The sequence below is a fragment of the Aptenodytes patagonicus genome, chromosome 4 (assembly GCF_965638725.1).
Source record: "Aptenodytes patagonicus chromosome 4, bAptPat1.pri.cur, whole genome shotgun sequence".
Lineage (NCBI taxonomy): Eukaryota > Metazoa > Chordata > Aves > Sphenisciformes > Spheniscidae > Aptenodytes > Aptenodytes patagonicus.
In genome coordinates this window covers 1,053,926-1,074,342 of record NC_134952.1, presented here as the reverse complement: position 1 = coordinate 1,074,342, position 20,417 = coordinate 1,053,926, and the positions used below count along the sequence as shown (strand labels likewise).

The 20,417-nt window shown below is 45.6% G+C and overlaps 1 protein-coding gene across 4 annotated transcripts in view; it reads left to right on the top strand.

Annotated features, from left to right (window-relative positions):
- EXOC6B (exocyst complex component 6B) overlaps positions 1 to 20,417 on the top strand; it is a 319,252-nt gene that overhangs the window by 57,992 nt on the left and 240,843 nt on the right. For all 4 annotated transcript variants that reach the window (XM_076335628.1, XM_076335627.1, XM_076335626.1 and 1 more), the window contains exons 3-6: positions 3,787 to 3,834; positions 6,051 to 6,141; positions 6,250 to 6,295; positions 10,772 to 10,976. In XM_076335628.1, coding sequence (XP_076191743.1) covers positions 3,787 to 3,834; positions 6,051 to 6,141; positions 6,250 to 6,295; positions 10,772 to 10,976 — 390 coding nt within the window. The remainder of the gene's footprint in view (positions 1 to 3,786; positions 3,835 to 6,050; positions 6,142 to 6,249; positions 6,296 to 10,771; positions 10,977 to 20,417) is intronic.

Here is a 20,417-nt window from a genome sequence, read left to right as displayed (position 1 = left end):
ATCAGAAATAGTGTGGCCAGCAGGAGTAGGGAAGCGATCGTGCCCCTGTACTCGGCCCTGGTGAGGCCGCACCTCGAATACTGTGTTCAGTTTTGGGCCCCTCACTCCAAGAAGGACGTCGAGGTGCTGGAGCGTGTCCAGAGAAGGGCAACGAGGCTGGTGAGGGGTCTGGAGAAGAAGTCTTCTGAGGAGCGGCTGAGGGAACTGGGGTTGTTTAGCCTGGAGAAAAGGAGGCTGAGGGGAGACCTCATCGCTCCCTACAACCACCTGAAAGGAGGTTGTAGCGAGGTGGGGGTCGGTCTCTTCTCCCAAGTAACAAGCGATAGGATGAGAGGAAACGGCCTCAAGTTGCGCCAGGGGAGGTTTAGATTGGACATGAGGGAAAATGTCTTTACTGAAAGAGTGGTTAAACATTGGAAGAGGCTGCCCAGGGAAGTGGTGGAGTCACCATCCCTGGAGGTGTTTAAAAGACGTGTAGATGTGGTGCTTAGGGACATGGTTTAGTGGTGGACTTGGCAGTGCTAGGTTAATGGTTGGACTTGATGATCTTAAAGGTCTTTTCCAACCTAAACGATTCTATGATTTTGTGATCACTGGGTCCATTTTTGAAGAGCTACTGTTGAGTCATTTGGTGTCCTGTTTTATGTGGCTGGTTATCTCTGTCCAAGTTCAGCACTTCACACCTGCCACTATTGAATGGCAATTAATAAAAAGGCTTTTCTCTGAAAAGACATCTGCAATTCTAATTTTCTCTTCCCCCATGCGCAGTACTGCTGCACACAGTTGTAAGATCTATGAAGTTATGGGTGTGTGGGGGGAGAAAATGAATAGGAAGCAATTTTTATTGCTTAGTGCATTCAGATTAAGGCAGATCTAATTAAACTGAGGCAACTGACTTAGAGCGAAGGGGAGCTCACCTTCTCGCGTGCGAAACCAAGCGGGGGATCTTGCTGCCCCAGGATGCGGTGATGACCTAAAAGTGCAATGGCCATACAGCGGATTCCCATAGGGATTAGATTAACGGAGGGAGAACGGCTGCAGTGGTGGATAACGAACCCAGTCTTTGGGTGCACCCTGCGGATTGGGAAGTTCATAAGTTGCTGACTTGAAGGATCACTCCATAGTCACCCTCCCTTTCTTAGGGAGGGTGGAAATCAGCGGTTGGTGGGTGTTGGACAGAGAGGGATGGAGTCAGCACAGCCATGCGGGGTCACAGAGGTGCCCTTCGGGTCCATTCCCAGGATTCCTCTCCAGCGCCCTTTGCTCTTCTCTCTCATCACTCTGACACTCTCTAAATGATAGCAGAGTGATGTTTAAAAACCCCAAAACAAAAGCTCTGCTCCGTACCACATGTTCCATATATAGATGAATGAACTAACGACTTGAGCATCCCGTAAGCCCCTTGTGTGATCCCATCGTCTCATTCTTCACATGTGTCCACCTGTTGTCTGTCCCCCCTTGCTGTGTGTCTGTCTTAGATTATAAAATCTCCTTGTCTGAAAAGCTTCAATGTGTCTACAGAGAGTCTATATAAATAATCATCTATTTTTTTTCAATGTATGGATATAGACCTTAAGAACAAAACAAAACATAACCCCCCCCGCCCCCTGAAAACTCTTAGTGTGCAAGGGCAGAATATACTCTTACTTTTTGCTTTAGCTGGGATTGATATGTAATTTTAATAGAAGACTAGTACAGCCTTGGCATTATTTTAGGAGCAGTTTTAAATTACCCTACATGGATTCCTTTTTCCTGGTAGGATTTTCAGGATATAAGCAAATAAAATAATCTTTGGAAGAGATGCTGTGCTCCTGCTCATAAAATCTCAATACATCATAAAGGAAATGAGCAGTTTTTGCACAGGGCAAGCAGCCAGGAGAGCTGAAGCTACTGCAGAAGGGGGAGCAATATGATGCAGATGCTGTAGAAAAATTGTGTGCAGGGAGATCGTGGGATGACTCCTCTTCTTGCATCATGGTGAGCTTAAAAACCAGCATGGCCAGCGTTAAAACAAAAGGAAGCCTGTGAGGCTGGGTGGCTCTGCTCGTTGAAGCAACACCAACCTCTCAGTGCGAGACCTCCTGTTGAAATTTGGACCAGTCTGGGAAATCTTTGTTGCCTGGTATCTTTCAATAGCGAGCAGGAAACAAATTGGATCCTGACTCAATTTTGTATATATTAATACAAAACTCCCCTCCTTTCTGAACTGGTTGCCTCATGGTGCGCTCAAAAAGGAAAGAGGTGGCTGTTACCTTCTGAATCCGCCTTGAAGCTTGTCCTGCTTTGCTCTGCTATTGCTGCTGCTCCGTGCACCGTCCATGTGCTGTTGGATAATTGCAGAGCATCAAATGATGTTCCTTCACTAGCGATAAATTCATTAAATATTCAGCTTGTTTCTGCAATTGTTGAAAAGTGTCAGGAAACAAAGATCTTAAGTTGGTTTGTGTGATCTTATGCTCCTGACTGTACTTCGAGAGCTCCGTGTCGCAGCTCATGCTGTCGTCCAAGCTCTGTTACTGATTTTGCCTATAGAGTGAACAGAACTGAAAACACACAGGAACTAGTTCATAAAATTTGATGATGCCGGCTGAAATCCAGCATCAGCTTCCTCTGTACAGTAAGCCTGAGTAAAACTAGAAACCTCTGAGACATCTTACAGAGACGAGCCTTGGAATGAATATTTACAACTTTAGTAGCTGTGAAAAGAGTATTCTGTGGGAAAAAAAGTAGTTTTATGGCATTTTAGTCTCAGACTGAGATGAGGTACCTGAACTCTGAGCAGTCCTTCTCTGCTGGTATTTACCTTTATAATTGGCTACTTTTGCTAAAGACCTGAAGCTGGGCATGTTTACTTGAAAGTTTGTGTAATTTTTTTCAGCTATCCCAGCTGGTTTGTAGAAGATGGTATCTCTATTTACAAACCTCCTCCTGTCTGAACTTGAATGAGTTATTCAGGAGAATTTCCAAAGTCATCTTTCTGCTTGTTGTCTAAATTATGTGTAAGCTGCTTATTTTCTATCCTGATGAGTCTAAAAATTAGCTTTGTTCTTATGTGTGTCTTTACTGAGTCAAACTGATGCCTAGAGCCATCAAGAGCTGAACTGCTGTGATCTTGCTAGTCTAGGGAACCTACAGGTTTGGAAAGTGGGAAATTTAGGAACTGTGAGTCCCAGCTTGATAGGATAATACAGAAAGATGGTTCAGTAAAGAAAATATGTACTACTTTTTTATAAAGGGATACGGGAGCCGGGAGGAGGGATCCAGTGGGAGATGCACCTGAAGATCTAAAAGAAAATATCTGAACTTTATATGTAAAGCCCACGTTTAAGAGTTCTTTTCTTGCTGTGATATTAAGGAGTTAAAACCTAATTACAATCTATTTGGTGTTGGGAAGGAGAAATTTCATTTCGTGAGATTTATGTCCTACCTCTACCACTCACATAAAATAGCTTTTAAGACGAGAACCCATGTGAGCATCTGCTACAAAATTTGATCAACCAAGACTGCAGCTTTTTGAGGCTGCCATGCAACAGTATTAGCTCCTGGTGCCTTTTACTCTTCTCTAGTAGCAGGGAAGAAAATCCTTAGTATTTGCTGGGTGGCTGTTGGCATCCCATGTGCCAGAATGGCGATGACTATTAAATCGGCTAATGAACAGTTTTATGCCATGCAAGAGAAGATTGTGTGAAAAGTGATGGTGTTTATGTACAGTTTCTTTTCTGTGAAAAACATTGTCCTGATTTACATGTAGACATGCTTTGTCTTTTTTCCTCAATATTCCCACAGAATCAAGTGACGGACACCAACCGAAAGCTGCAGAATGAAGGCAAAGAAGTAAGCGATACATTCATTCGTTCTGTGGTGGTTTTTTTTTTTTTTTTGCTTTTCCTTTATTTGGCTGTGCTCGCTAGAGGCAAATTACACTGAGCATCAATAACTGCTCAGCATTAACTGATAATGTACACGGCATTGGTATTAAAGCGTACATTGCTTTTTTGCATGAAAGATGAGTTGTGTGAGAGTGTTGGGAAGTGATTTTTCTTTTTTACTGCTTGTAGATTGAAAGTTAGTGGAAGGCAAAGCCTGGGAAGCAGGAGGGACTTGAAGCAACAATAATCAAGTTGTGGGCTTGCTCCTGCAGCCTTGAGTGGTGTGAATGGGATCATTCATAACAATACTGCATCCAAAGCAGCGCGGACAGCAGGTCGAGGGAGGGGATTCTGCCCCTCTATTCCACTCTGGTGAGACCCCACACCTGGAGCACTGCGTCCAGCTCTGGAGCCCTCAGCATAAGAAAGACACGGACCTGTTGGAGCGGGTCCAGAAGAGGGCCATGAAAATGATCAGGGGGATGGAACAGCTCTGCTATGAGGAAAGGCTGAGAGAGTTGGGGTTGTTCAGTCTGGAGAAGAGAAGGCTCCGGGGAGACCTTCTTGCAGCCTGTCAGTACTTAAAGGGGGCTTATAAAAAAGGTGGAGAGAGCCTTTTTACCGGGGCCTGTAGTGCCAGGACAAGGGGCAATGGTTTTAAACTAAAAGAGGGTAGATTTAGGTTGGACATAAGGAAGACTTTTTTTTTTTTTTTAATGATGAGGGTGGTAAGACAGTGGCCCAGGTTGCCCAGAGAGGTGGTGGATGCCCCATCCCTGGAAGTGTTCAAGGTCAGGTTGGACGGGGCTCTGAGCAACCTGATCAAGTTGAAGATGTCCCTGCCCATGGCAGGGGGTTGGACTAGATGATCTTTGAAGGTCCCTTCCAACCTAAACCATTCTGTGATTCCATGTATATGAGCTGGAATGCCTGGCTCCCGCTTCACAGTGCAGTACAGCAGCAATTAAAGTCAGGGTGGTTTTTGAGCTGCGTGGGTAGAGGCATCAAGGCATGGAGGAAAGAAAGTGATTGAGCATGTCTTGGAAGCGATGTGCGTCTAACCATGTTCATTATTCTGCCCCTTCGTCGTAAGGGAACATTAACAGACTGGGGGGGACTTCAGAGCTGAGCATGCACGAAGGCACTGATGCTTGAAGTTTTTTCAAGTGCCTAAGATGGAGATGTGTGAGAACTCCCAGGGGCGGTCCTTCTCCCCTCTTTTTCTTTCCTCCTGATGAATTGCATTGCTCTACCCATATTGCATATAAATCTACTCTTTGCAGCTTTTCTATTTGCTTTCTTAACTGCCCTCCCAGACACCCAGACTTCATTTTGCTCAGAGTACATGCAGGCATTACTATTTCAGTCGGCTGCACTGCATTTGAAAAACAAACGAGAAAATCCCCATGTTGGACTGCGTCAGACCAATTATTCTAATAAAGATTAAAGATAAAAATGCCCTTTGGGGAGGAGGTGATGCAGCTTCTCTCCTGAGTCAAATAAACATACCTCTGTGTTACCTTGAATGGAGGATTCGCTTCCAAGAGTAGAAGAGCCTGGGATTTCAAGAGGACTTTGCAATCTCTGTCTGGTACTGTGGAGCTAAGTTGGTACTGTAGAGGACAAATCCATGACCTGCCCCTTTGAAAAAAAAGAAACCAAAGAGTTTTCTTTTGTATGCGATGGCCAACCCTTGTTTTGCCCTTGTCCAGATGCACAGGTTTTTCTGCGGGAGACCGAGCATTTAAAAATCCTTGTTAGTTTGTGATGGTAAGAATCCCCCTGGGAGCGAGCGGCCACATCCTGTCTTTGAGAAGAACTTGAAAAGAGAAGCTTGGAGAGGGAGTAGGGAAGAGATGAATAAAATGGGAAGGGGAAATCATTTTTGGAATTCACAGGACGTGCTACAAGGCTGGTATTTTGATGGCTTTGGTTTTGCTGCTTGCTTACTTAAAATTAGGCTAGGGAATGCTTCTGCTACTCGATTAAACAACCCGAAGCTGCCTGTCTTCCCTATTTCAGCAGCGCTCTGCAGTGCTCGGTGAGCTCTCTGGTTATCAGAGTAGGTTTTGTTGTCAACCTACTGTTTGGATGGTCGTGACAAGTGCAAAGTGGTTTATATCCTCTCTACTCTGTCTGTTTACTGTTCTTAGTGAAATTTTTTTTTTTCCCTTTCCAAAGTTGATAATAGCAATGGAAGAGCTGAAGCAATGCCGATTACAACAGAGAAATATTTCAGCGACGGTTGATAAGCTAACACTGTGTCTTCCTGGTGAGGAATCTGAAATTGCTCTTTATTTGTGTAGCTGTTTATTTTAATTCACGTCTCTCTGCTTTGTGCTCGTGTCTCAATGCTTGTATGTTTTCCTTCTCTTTCCAGTCCTGGAGATGTACAGCAAACTGCGAGAGCAAATGAAATCTAAAAGGTAAATTTTGTATAGACTGGTGTTTGTATTGGAAAAGTTGAAAAGCACCCGTTTGGTGCTGGATAAATTAAAGAGGTTCTCAAAACTTAGGACTTCAAAATCAGCCTTTCCAACTTAACTTACTTGATTTCTGGCTGATATATTCATGGTCCTGCTCAGCCTCCCGCAGTATAGCCTAGAACCGGGATTGCAGCGGGCTCTAATTTTGTTTTGTGTTAGGCTTTTTAATTAAGGTGGATGTTCACTTTTTTCCCAAGGAAGCTCACCGTTGTGATGCATGCAATCAATGCGTGACTTGGGACTTATGCGTTATTAACTAAATTTATTCTATGAATGTCATAATACAAAACCTGATATAATTGAGAGAATCGAACATGCATGGAAGCCAAACACCTCAGAAAGGTTGTGCAGGATGGTTGAAGTTGGTGAGAAGGCACACGGCTTATTTTGCGGTAGAAATAATTGTTCGGAAGAGTGAGCTGAACTACAAGGACTTTGTGGCTCAGAAATCATGAGCTGTAAATCTAGGATTTTTCCCACCCTGCCTCTGTTGCGATGCTGAAGGATGAAACCATGGTCCGGGATATTTGCATGGCTGGGATCCTGGGGGACGGTTTGTTTAAGCAGCGTGGGACTTCGGAGGCGCGTTGTAGCCCTGGGGGTGGCAAATCGGGCAAAGAGCAGCTACTGGAAGGAGGTCAGCTGAAAACACGGCAGGCTCCAGCTGAATGCCATGCAGGGAGAGCAATCAGATCCGATGCCTGGTTTGTGCCTGCCATCCATCATAGAAACAATGCAGAAGAAACCAGATGTTTGAAACAAGGCGATAACTAATTGGATGGGCGTATTTTTACATTTCCCCTCCTGCCTCCGCTGATCTCTGTGGTCCTTGGACCCGGGAGCCTTGGATAAACAGATAAGCATTGCTCCTGAAAGTTGGGCTGGCCAGAGGAGTTATAGGGAGCTTATTTAGCTGTTCACAAAGCTTGCGCTCTCTTTCTCAGGATGGCTCAGTACAGAATAGGGCAGCGTATAGTTTGTCCAACTTCTTTTTAGTCTGTTTATAGGAACAGCGAGGGGCTTATCCGTTGACAGATGTGGGGTGGGGAGCTGGAGCTGATCACAGTGCTGTGAACTTTGGAAGGAAATCCACATGCCGCTTGATTCCCTCGCTCTGGATAGTGTTTCCAGGGTTTGCTTCTAAGAATTGCTCCCCCCCCCCCCCCGCTTTTGGATTGGTTCATTTTGAAACAAATAGAAGTTGAAAGCCACATTTAAGAAAAATCTGAACCCTTGCTTTTTTTTTTCTCCCTTCTTTCTTTGTCGGGATTTGATGGCTTCATTCACCAAACGCAACACAATATATTAAATATTTTTGTGTCTGCACCCAGTCTCACTTATATATCATTTCATGATAGCCAGCATGGGGGTTGGTTACTAGCCTGAGCCTTGGGTACACAGTCTCAGAGGAGTAATAGGTTTTGCATTCTGGGTGAATAAACTCAACTCTCCCAAGGTAGACAAAATGAGTTATGTGCTGTTTGCTGTGTGATGTTTATAAACCGAACGCAGGCCTTTGCCAAATGTAGCATCTGTGGCCATTAACTGGAGCTGGAGCTGGAGAACGAAGCATGTTCTGGACCCAGAGGAGTGACTCTGCAACCAGCAGGGAGAAGAGATGGAGAGAAACGTTTCATCTGCTGTTGTCCAGAATTTAAGGAAGGGACAGAAAGAGCTTTTCTCCAGTGGCTGGGACACATGTGGCTGCTTGTTGGAAAGTGATGAGAAACACCCCCCTGCCTTCAGAGATCCCTCCTCGTTCTGCAGGGCTCCAGAGGGAGCCATCTTTTTTTACCCCTGGGTCACTTGTCATATCCATGAAACGAGAATGCTTCATCCTGCTTGTAGCTGAGAAGCCTCTGTAGAGCTGTACCCACCTGAGCAGGGCCTGGGTATTTCCAGGAAAAAAAAAACAAAAGCCAGCTCTGACTCTGTTTTATCAAAATGCTGCTTCCCCCACTCGGCAAGCGCTCCCATTTCACTGGTGCAGTGGTCCCGGGGGCACAGAGCTGGGCAAGAACACGGCCCCTCTGGGTGGCTGATAATAGGCATTAGCGTGAGGGATGTAATCTGGGCTGAGGCGGCAATACTTCAGCCGCAGGAATTGCTGGCCTCCGCACATCTCACACAAGAGCAGTGTCGAGCTTTCCCCTGCCCGCACGCGTTTCAGACTCTGTTTTTGGCAGGCAGCCGGGGACCCCATCAGTGACCACGTGCTGTTCCCCCGCCAGCCACCTTCTCACTGCTTCTAGTTCAACAAACAATGCCCTAAAATATAACACCCCCCCCAACGTGTGTTTATTCCTCTGGTTTAATTTCTGGCTTTCTGTGCACTCCTAAGTTTCTCTCCAGAGAGGTTTGCATTTTATTGCAAATAGTCTTTCATACCTTACGGTAGTGTAAACACCGGCCGGGTTACGGGGTTAATCCGTTTGACTTCTGGTGTTGGGAACAGGACAGGCCACTTCTGGTTAAAATAACTCCCCTGTGGACCTGCCTGGAGTTCAGACAAGAATTGTTTTGAATGGGGATATGAGTGTCAGGTTTTTTTCAGTGGTGCTAATATGATTTTTCTGACTAAACACTTTTTCTCCCCCAAAAATTCAAGGTGTAAGTGGCAGGTGCTTGTGGCCAGGATTAACCGTGGGTATAGTCAGCTAAAGTTGCCTTAATTCACCCAAGAGGTGACTGTGACCTGGTGTTGGTCTGAAATATGTTTTTATAGACCCTGCTAATGCTTCCTAGATGGTTCCCTGATAACTTTTTGTTAAACTTTGACCGGATCTGTGGTCAGACCAGGAGGAGGACGGTCTCGCATTTTACATTGCCATTCAGGAGGGCCCCTGAATTCCAGTGAACAGGCAAATCCTATGGACTCCCACTTCCCGAAGGAAAAAGAGGGAGGGCGTTTGAGAAAAATGATTTGCTTAGAATAGTTTCCCATTTAGCATCTTCTGTCAGCCTATGAAGGTTGCTTTTATGCAGAAAGGTAGGATAAAATTTACAGTACCTTCCCTAAGGCCATTGGGCATGACCAAAATATAAAGGCATGCATTGTGCATAGGGGGAGAAAGATTGGGGTTCTTGCATTCTTAAATTTATAAGGTATATTTCTTATGGAGTGGGGAAATAAATTATTTTCAGCATTGCAAAGGTCACATACCCCAGTGGTACAACAGTAGTTGCTGGAGAGGCAGGGGCTTTGTAGAAAATGTATCCGTTGGACCCCTAATCTGGGGTTGGTATCCGGATTTTCACCTCTGTCTAAATAAAAAGTACTTTGAGTGGAAAGTGTTTTTAATGGTGCTTAGCAGCATTTGAACAGTTGGGAGAAAGGTGGGATCTGACTCCTGATATGCGTGGGGAAAGAAGTTAGAGAGCTCTCATGTCCAGGATCGTTACAACAGAATAACAAATATCCGTGCTAGTAGCAGATATTGGATATTAACATGTGCTAGACACTAATTTATCAGTCTGTGGTATATTATCGTATATTCCCATCTCCATGCTTCTGTCTTACGGCACCTCACTGTTAGGGGTTGCTGAATCAGGCAGCGTGACGGAGACAAGTCTGCTGTAGCCCCGGGTCCAGGCAGGAGGGAGGCTGAGTGCGTGCTCCCAGCAGGCACGTATACAGCACGCACGCTTGTATACACGCAGAGCCGGCCACACAGATCAGCAGGCAGAAACACTCCGCGCTCACAAACACCAACAGCATCGCCCTGTCCCCCTGTCTGGCGGGTCGGGATGAAGGTGATGCACACACACACACATGCACCCAGAATAGAGAGCCCTTCACCCAGGAAAAGACTTAGAGATGCAATCCCCAAATGCTGTATCCCATAACGTGTCCCATACCTGACGTGGCCCTCTTGGTGTATGAGGTGCTCCAGAGACCCTCTCACCTTGATGGGCGTCACCTCCGTCCACGGGGCTGATGGCTCTCCTGGGGAGACCAGTGCAGGGTCTTTCTGGGGTTCCCCCATGAGCGATCGTGCCTCTGTGCTCCTCTGTGTGCATGGGACCGCACTTTTTCTTGCATAACCTAACAATACTATGTGTGGTTGCCAACTTTTCCTTCACTCTGTGTGTGATATGGTGCCCCAAATGGTTTTACTGTGGGTGAGAGCTACTGGGCTCAGCTGATGCTGGTCTCTTGTGACCCAGCTGGTCCTTGTCTGCCCATCAGAGCTCTGAGCAAGGAGCTGCTACTCACCTTTGTGTTTCTCTGCTGCTCTGTTTCAAAAGGAAAATGATGCTTTTATGGTGACCTGGATGCTAAGGTCTATGTTCCTTTGAACAGAGCTGAGATTCTTCGATACATTAAATTATTTACAGTTAATGCACATTTCAGAGGGGAAGTGGGATGGAAAGAGCCGTTCTTCTTTCCACATCTGCCTTGCTTGCCTTCCCCAGACACTACCCTGCGCTCAAGACCCTGGAGCACCTTGAGCACACGTACCTGCCCCAAGTGAGCCACTACCGCTTCTGCAAGATCATGGTGGATAATATTCCAAAGCTGCGTGAAGAGATCAAAGAAGTTTCCATGTCAGACCTCAAGGATTTCCTGGAGAGTATCCGTAAGCACTCTGACAAGATTGGAGAGACAGCAATGAAACAGGTAGGACTTGTTCTGTGTGCACACATGGTGGAGGCTCTTTTGGAAGAGGAGGGTGGTTCACAGTTATGTTAAACAAAGTGCTATTTTTCCAATCCCAAGGCAGTAAACTTAGTTTTAAATATTGAAGTAATTTTGTTACTAGGTGAAGCAATGATTTTTCATTCTGTGGTTGCTACTAGAGGTTACCTTCTGATTTTTATACTGTTGAAAAGTGATGGACCATTTTTGTCATCGTTTTCTCCTGCCTGTATTTTGCTGTAGGCTCTTGCTAGCCCAGAGCCTGGGAGGTGCAGTCGGGATGTGTAACTCATATTTTCTGCTTAGTAGGACAGGGGCATTTGTGCTGCTGTGCCTGGTGGCAACTGGAAGACCTGGAGACACCAGTGTTGATTTTCCAGGTTCTGGGTAAAGCAATAGCAGTTCATGCACTGACTGCAACTTAATTTTTTTTTTGCATCTAAAACTGATTTTCAGATACTGGGTAAACTTTCATTGCGGCTTGCTTGCATTTGTCTAGCAGTTGATGTCTGTAAAAGATGAACCTGATTAATTGAACATCCCCATGCATGTATTAAAATGGAATTGCCTTTCCCCACTCTTCTTTAATATGCTAGTTTTGAGTTTCAGTACAGTTTTTCTTATCGCAGCCGGGGAGCATTGCTCACGGTGGCTCTTAAAAAGAACTTTTGCTACTTTGAAGAAATTCAAATCCACTAGTAATGAAATGTTACCTCTCATGAGCAGTAAACTGCTTCCTCTGATAGTGATTGATGGATTGGACTTGTCGATTTATGGGAAGGACTCTTGCTATAATCTTTCACAAGATGATAAAATTGCACTGTTATACTTACGGGTATAGTACAGGCAAGTTCGATTTTCTGTCTTACAAACACCATCCTTTCTGTAAAATGGTCTAGCTTGAGGATTTCTGTTAATTGATTTAATTTACAGTATATCCGCTGCCTTACTGACATCTCAACCTCTTTCTAGTATTTTGGGAAAACAAACCAAGCCTTATATTGTGTAATAGAGCTATGGAGAGATGCCGTGCTGCATCTGAGAGTTCAGCAAACTTTTTTGTTAGTTGTTGCGTCAAATCAAACTAGTCTTTCTGAATCTGCAGAAAACACGCTGTGACCTGGACATCCTGTCGTGGAGCCAGATGTGCACTGTGGTGATGTCTGGGATGGCTACAGGTGTTATTGTGCTGAATTTACCTGATACAGCAGTTTCTAGAACAGTTAATTGTTTACAAAAACTACTCTATTTTTGTTCATTATGGCAGCCAAACTTTTTAAAAGATTCTTCCTTGGTTCCTGTGGCTCTGTGGCTGGAAAGGAATAGGAGTTTCATTTGCCTTTTGGTGCCCAATTAATGCAGCGAATATGCTACTTTAAATAAATAAATAACTTCTTTATATCCTATTAAGGATATTACCAATTATAGACATAAGAGGATGCAGATGTTGCGTCTTCTTGTAGTTTCCAGTTTTGTCGTCATGATGCTGGGAGGGATACTTAAACCTCCTGGCACCGTGGCTGATTGCTTTGATGGGTGGGGAGAGCCTGGCGGGGAGAGGTGTGTGCGTCCAGCCACGTGTCCTTGGCTGCTCAGGCAGACCAATTTTGGGAAGTTCCCCATCATTTCAAATGGCTTCCTTTGCTATCTTCTGACTGAGATTTTTTTTGTAGCTTTGTGCTTGCTGTTCCTTTCAAATCCATGGTGTACTTATGCATTTCTTCCTGTTTAAATCATAGAATCATTTAGGTTGGAAAAGACCTCTAAGATCATTGAGTCCAACCGATAACCTAGCACTGCCAAGTCCACCACTAAACCATGTCCCTAAGCGCCTCATCTACACGTCTTTTAAACACCTCCAGGGATGGGGACTCCACCACTTCCCTGGGCAGCCTCTTCCAGTGCTTGACAACCCTTTCGGTGAAGAAATTTTCACGTCCCTCCCTCCTGTCCCTTCTGCTGCTCCTGGGGAGAGCTCACGCCCTGCCTGGAGCTCTGTTCATTCTCTGTCTCTTGCTCTAAAGAAATCTGGCTTTTTACAGCAAAGTTAAAATCAGGAGAGGCACTGGGGAGTCGGTAGGGACTGGCTGCTCCTGCCCTAACCAAATACAAGAACTGGGGCCCAGTGAGTGAAACCAGCAGGAGTCAGGCTTGAAATAAGGGGGAAAGTTGGTTGTTCATTCGGTGGGTGATAGACCGGTGGAGCTCCTCGTGCACAATTTTCCATGGCTTCAAGGACAAACTGGGTAAGTGCTTTTACTGGGTTCCTGGCAGGTTGCTAACTGAACAGACTGTTTTGGGCTCAAGAAGTGCCTGATCTGTCAACAGTGAGAAGCTGGGAGAAGACCTGGGGGGAAGAACTACATTTACTTGCCTTGTTGTTGTCCACCTTCTGGTGGAGTTTGGTGTTTGATTTTGCAATACTGGATAATCTAAGTTCCTGGTCTGAGCCGGCAAGCAGCCATGCATCTGAACGAAACCTCCAGAGAGTGTTTTCTTTCTTCCCGTAACAACTCTCACTTCTTTCTCCTCTCTGTTCTTTAGACTCTTTCTCTACTCTTCACCTTTTGTCCCTCAGTGTTTATTTCAACTGCTAATGTTTTGAGCTTCTCTTAAGTTTGTTATTTGTTCTTCAGCTCCAGATAGCCTCTCAACCGGCGCTCCAGTCCCTGCTTTGACCTGAGCCAAGCACTCTGTTTCTTCTCCTTTCAGTATTTTTCTACCTTACACACTTGCAGTTGTTCTTCATCGTTCACCACCTTCTACTCAGTTCCAGCCAGTTTGGACCCTAAGGATTTCTGAACTGAGGTCTGGGTTGCAGTAAATTTTTCTTTTGCCTGTTGATGCTGCTGGCATCTGTTAGGGGTGCATCAGAGCTTCAGCATTTCAGTGTATCCAACAGAAAAACAATCGAGCGGAAAAGACTTTTCCTTCAACGTAGATGCTGTTTGGGCTGTTGCAAGGGAGTGTCAAAACAAGACGCACCAAGAGGGTAACGTTAGATGTTTTTAGTTTGCCTGCAGGTGATACAGTGAGGTATACATCTTCAGTCTCCCCCAAATCCCACTTTTCTGCTGTTTTATGAGAGCAAGGTGCAGACTAGAAGAGGTTCCTTCACGCTTTGTGGGAACAGAGTTACCTACGAGGTTGGACTCGGCTTTCCAGCAGTAAAGGTGTACCGTTCCTGCACGGTGGCTTGGGGAAGGAAGGTCAACTTGCCACTTCCAGTTGCCAAAGCCGAGTTGGAAGCAATGTTGGAATTTAAGCAACGTGCTAGGTTTATTCCTGCAAAAAGTGTCATGGGCTGCTTCACCAACGAGAAGCGATGAGGAGCTGAAGCTTTCGGAGCCTCCCGTTGCGTGGGGTCACTTCACGTCGTTTTGCCGAAAGCGATGGACAGGGTTTCCACTGCCAGAATTACCAGTATCGCTTCTTGCATCGCCGGGTCTTTTTCCTCAGTCTCTTGGCTGTGATTGATAGCCACTCTGGAACGGAGCGGAGCTGGCAGGAGGCCTGGGAGAGTCGGGGAACTGCGATTGGCAGCTAAATACATTCGGTTTAAATTAGCATCATATAAATTCTTTTAAAATTGTTTGATTTCACCAGCGGGAATGGAAGAGGGCTTGATACAATGGGGAAAGGAAATCATGTTTTTGTAACATTACAAATCTGAGGCTGATGATGACAAGAGCTGAAAATTTCATTTTGTGATAATCAGAAGGATCTGTCTTGGAGCGCTCAGAGCCGTTGCCGTGTTTCTGGCCGTCAGTCAGGGATGCGGGGAGCTCGCCGGCCCCTCTTCTGGAGAGGAAGCCCGTGGTGGGGTGAAGTCAAGTGAGACGTTCCCCAGGTCAGCCGTATGCGGGAACCGGAGGGATCTCAGAGCACGCGGAGAAACCTTATAGTCTCGCTGTACAAATGATGAGCTCTCATTGACTCCTTTCCTTGTGTTTTTTTTTTTTTAAATCTGAATTTTATTACCTATGGTTCTGGGGGAATTTGCTGCGTTCCAAATATTGTTCTTAATTACACAGCGCTTGAGCAGATGAAAGTAGCTGTGCGCATTTGAACTCCTTTTGGACTTTGGCCCTGTGAACCTGCTTGTGTGTTTTGTTTTTGTTAGTGTGGTTTTTTTTTTTTTAAAAAAAAGATCTGAGTTCTGGGCTTGCCAGGAATGAATTACATCTTATTAACACTTGCTGATATCCGGTATGTGGTTTTATTATCTAGCTTAACGTCTGAAATATGCACGGCATGTGGAGGAGGTCACTTAGGATGGTGCTGCATGCAAAGTGTCCAGGGTAAGTGCAGTGAATGCTGCTACGCAGGGGGCCAAGAGTAACCCATCCAAAAGCCATTATCGGATCAAGTTTGTCAGGACAGCCAAAACGTTCAGCGTGCCTCTCGCATAGATGGAGGCAAACCAGCATTATTATTATTATTATTTTTTTTTTTTAGCATCACTTTGATGTGTTGTCAAAGCTGATGTTTAATAGGTGGTGATCTGGTATGAGTTTGAATGGGTTGTTGTTTCCGCTGTGCTTTTTCAAGGTGATGTTTATTCTTCTTGCCAACAGATATCAATGTGTCTGTCATTTCTGAGCAGTTGTGTAAGTATATTTTCCTGCAGTGGCAGAAAATATCAACCTGGTGATGTGAGCATATACGTACACTTAAAAAATGAGGCAAAACATTGCACAATGATGTGCACAACTAAAATGCTGATCTGATTTTGGTAGGACCATTCTGACCGTCAGCTGGAGAAGGTGAAGCACTTTGGAGCACGGATTACCAGCAGCTCTGTAGAAAGGCAACTACGTCTCTGAAATCAGTGATTCAGATCTAGGGTTTGGATGACTTCCCTCGCTTCACACGCTATCCCTGCAGGTCAGAGCTGACTGAGAACCGCTCACGTACAGCGGTCAGGGCGTAGCGTCCCTCACACCTCCTCTCCTGTTTAACGTGGCTTCTCGTGCCTGCAAATAGCTTGGACAAAGGTGCCTAAATAGCACGTGGGTATGTGCAACTCCCACTGTACCGATACGCTTTTCTCTGATATAAAAATGTTCAGTAGCACAGGAGCAAAATGCAGCTGGCCTTAGAAAGAAAAAAAAAATCTTGTGGATGAGAAGTGGAGGAGGAGATTTATTTTTTTTTTACCCCCAATTACTTGGAGATGACAGCTGCTAATAGGCATTCCCTGTGACTGCTGGGATGCTGTGCTGCATGATTACAGGGCCATGCTAAGGCTGTTGAGCACCCAGCTGTGTGTTTCAATATTTTAGGTATGTCTGGATTTAAATTTAATTCTGACCTTGAGTTCCCCAGATTTATGATGATTGGTTTGAGGATGCAAGTTTCTTTGCATAGTTTGCTCTGTGCTACTGGTTTGTTCTTACAACTGTAACCGAATCTCAACGTGCATTTTTACTAGGAATACAGAGAAGTAGCTACGTGTTGGTGATGAGTCCTGAGTTGTCTGTTGGTTGTTTTTGAATTTTAAAGTAATTTTGAATACATTGGTATTGTAATAAAAATGCTACCATGTAATTTTTTGCAGACTAAATTGAAAGCTTGCATTTTTAAAAAAAGCTGGCTCACGTGCAAGCTACCCTGCCTGCTTCTCTGCACGATGGCCATGATAAAAACTGGGTGCACTCAGCTTGCCGGCACGTGGAGCCTGTTTCCTTGGCTCGCCGCAAGTGCGGTTTCAAGCACTTCCCTTGGTTTTTGGATCCCAGGATGGTGTTTTGCAACAGCAACTATCGTCCTGCCCAGGAATGCTCGCTTCGTGCCTCTGCTCCTCTCTGTGAAGTTTATCCTGTTGAACTCTTTCAGGATTTCTCTAAAAAGATGATGGTAGTGATGGGATTACGTGGGCAATGGAGAGTTAGAGGGTCCGTGATTCCTGGCTGTGGAGGACAGTGGGCGGATACAACGCAGCTTCGGGCTGATGGTTTGTGCCCCAGAAACACGTGAGAAATGCGTGGATGTGTTAGTGAGTTTGCAGAATCGAGGTGGGTGAAGGGGAGGCAATGGGTGGTGAGGAGAGCAGCAGAGAGCTTGGTCTGCAAAGGTTGCACATCACAGCAAACACACCTCGGCAGTGCAGTATTGCTTTACTGGCAATGCCCGTCCAGAAACACAAGGTGAGGCTGGTTCCTGTGCCCTGCAGTGGGGGGGGGGTGTCCTGCCGTGAGCAGCCCCCCGGGGAGGGACCGTGTCCCTGTGAGGCTGCGCCGGCTCTGGCACCCGCTCTGCACAGGCAGGAGTCTCCCGCTGGGTGGCTTTAACTGAGCTGTGAAAACACGAGGGTTTTTTGTCAGGCAGTTTATTTGAAATGATGGTGATAAGTAGAGACGTGGCATGCAGCGATTTCAGCGTTATTGGGAAATCCTGTCCCCTCCCTGTGCTTCACTTTAAATGCAAACACATGCACACCACCCCAAGCCACATGAGCGAGCGGTTCCCTGCGCAGCAGGGGGGAGAAGGACATTTTCTCGGTCTCCAGATACTGCCCGGTGGCCTTTTGATGGCCCAGAAAAATGTTTAAAAATGCAGTTTGCGTAGTGTTCTTAATTATCCTCATCCCTGACATTTTTTAACTTTATGTAATCTTTTGCAGTGCATATGGAAATTGTTTTTGCTTTGTATCCGTATTTTAGAGTAAATTAGATTTTACTGCCTTTCTCTGGATGTACCGTGCAGGGGAACATCCTTCTGCTGGGTGTCAGTGCTCCGGCAGCAGTTGATGCTCTCCAAAGGTCATGGGAGCCCCGTGTAAGACTGTCTCCCCTGCCACATGGGCTGGATCCGCCGGTGCCAAGTCTGGGCTTACGTGTAGTGTTCGGAAGATCCCTGCATCCGCTTGCTCCGCGGGGGCCGTATTTTATCGACGTGCCCCAGGACTTCCAAAAGCACCCTGAGATCTGAACTTCCCGCTGGTTTAAGCAGTGTCTCTTATTCCGAAGGTTTTCTTTAACAAGCACAAAAAGTAAAAATAATGTTGTTCATTAAAAGGAAGGAGATTTTATAGTCTTGGATGCAGGCAGGAGAGCCTTTTGAAAAGGTCAGTCTGGTGGCTGGGTATGCGGTGACTATTTACACAACAGAGGTGGGGATAAGGGGATGGTGTGTTCCCCTTCTGGGCAGCTTTGTAAAGCAGAAACTTATTTTCTAGTAAAATTCAGTAACAAGACCTTCTTAATCTTTGATACTGCTGCTTGTCTACTTGTTATAGTAAAGTATTATGAAAGGAAATACATCTTCTGGGACTGTTTAGAAGTCTGATGGCCAGCTACAGTCTCAGCTTGCAGGTCTTGGGGAGGAGGCTCACAAAGGAGGCGCGGTGGAGTGGGATGCTGTGGCGCAGTTTAGAGATGATTAACGTCCTCTGGTTATTGAAGAGAGGTGTCGCTGTTAGACCTGCGTGAGCTCTGAGATGCCTTCAAGTGCCTTGGTAAAAATGTTTATTGTTAGAAGCTTATAATGTGTTTACACCTGTCCTCTTCCCCACTGCCAAGAAAGAGATGGATAAATAGTAGTGACTCCTGTTGGTCACTTACCCTCAGCATCTTTTGCTTAACCTCTTTGAAAACTTATTTGAGAAAACTGGTAAGAAGGTTTTTGTTTTGCACTGGCTTAAAATTGCAGACAAATCTTTAATAACTCACTACTTTTTCATTAAAACTTGGCCCTGAAAACTGTTTTCTTAACAGCGTGTTGAACGCCATCTCGATGGTGACTGGACTAATCACTTGACACTTATTGTTTAATTTGGAAGATTTTTGAGACAAATCCTGGTGAAGTGTCTGCATTTGAAAGCTCAATCCACCCGCTCTTTTCTTGACTCAGCAGCGATCGTGATGGGTTTTGAAGATGAGATGTGAGATTTCCCAATGCCGCTTAGCCAGAGCCAGTGTGGTGGCTTTGTGCATGGGTCTGTCACCGTCTTTCGTCCCCTGCTTTGCACGTTCAGGCTGGAGCTCACCTGCAGGAACCGAAGCGATACCCAGCGAGGTCTCTCACGGCTGTAGGATGCCCTGCTGCTTGCAGCAGGGATGAAAACTGGGGAGAGAAGGAGATGTGAATGATTTTGAGAACTGGAAACATTTTTTTGAAGTGGCTCCTGAAGCAAATTGTCAAGCCAGGAGCTTGAGGTTAAATGTGATCCCTCGGCTTCCTGGTGGGTGTGGGAACAGAGAGGCCGTGGCAGCCGGACAAGTTTGGGTTTAGCGTCTTGGGTCGGGGTAGATGGGGCAGCCGCTTGATGGGAAAAGCAGAGGAAGGCATCGCCGAGGACGTCTGTAGGGGTGGACTGGAGGCCAACAGCGCATATGGGCCACGTTGGGGAGGTGGTGATAGGGGTATGTGCAGATGTAAGCATGTTTCTGTTCCCCAGTGCACGTTGTTTGAGGTCTTTGTACTTCCTTGTGCTTTAACTCTCCTTCTTCCCACATCACATAATTTGAGTGCAAATGTGCTTATTATCATAAAAGAACTTCTTATTCTAACATTTCCTGGCTTTCTGGGGAAGGTTTCTCTGTTTATTTAAGAGGAATTCTGTGCCTTTAAGTCTGCACTTAAAACTTATACTCCATAGGAACTTTATTAATAAATGGGTATTCCTCTGAATTCTTTTTATGACCTCAAAAATGAAACTGCTAAATCATGGGCCTTTTTTATTTCAGCATATGTATGACTAATGGCCACAGGGACTGCGGTATCCCCAGTAGCGTATCCAGCATGTTCTGTGGACATGGCTGCATCATAAAATCAAAAGTTTAACTACAGGGCAACCGTATGCCGGATCAGCTTTTTGTGCGGTTGCCTTTTAGACCTTTTTAAACACTTGAAATCCAGAGATGTTTCTTGAAATAAATCCTTTATCTTCCAACCGTCGTGATAGACGGTATAATTCACAAGGCTTTAAAAAGCCTAGGGAAAGTGCAGTGCCAAGTTGAGGCATAAGCACCCCTTGCTCTTTCTTTTGAGCCATTAGTAATTGCTGTTACGCTCATTGTATTGTAGCTGGGAAAAGCGGTGCCGTTAAACTTCTTTTATTCACCCTGGACTGCAGGCATTCAGTGCTGTAATTTTCACTGGTCTTGCTTCTACTGGTTTTAATTATGTAGACTGTGAAGTTGTTTAAAGGAAGGCGCTGCCTGGTGCACCGGTCTCCCGCGGACGTGCCAGCTTTGGAGGTGAGACAGTGCGGATAGACCTCAGACTAATAAACTGGGTTGTGTGCCTGCTTTGGCATACCACGTGTGGGAAAGGATGTGGAGGAGCACGGGGGTCTGGACAGGACGGCCGTGTCGGGAGAGGTGATGGAAATAAGGCTTGCTCAAAAAGTGCTGGGAATTGCTCCCATCAGGATGCTGCTGCCCAGGATGATAAATTCTTCAGCTTTCATTTGGATGT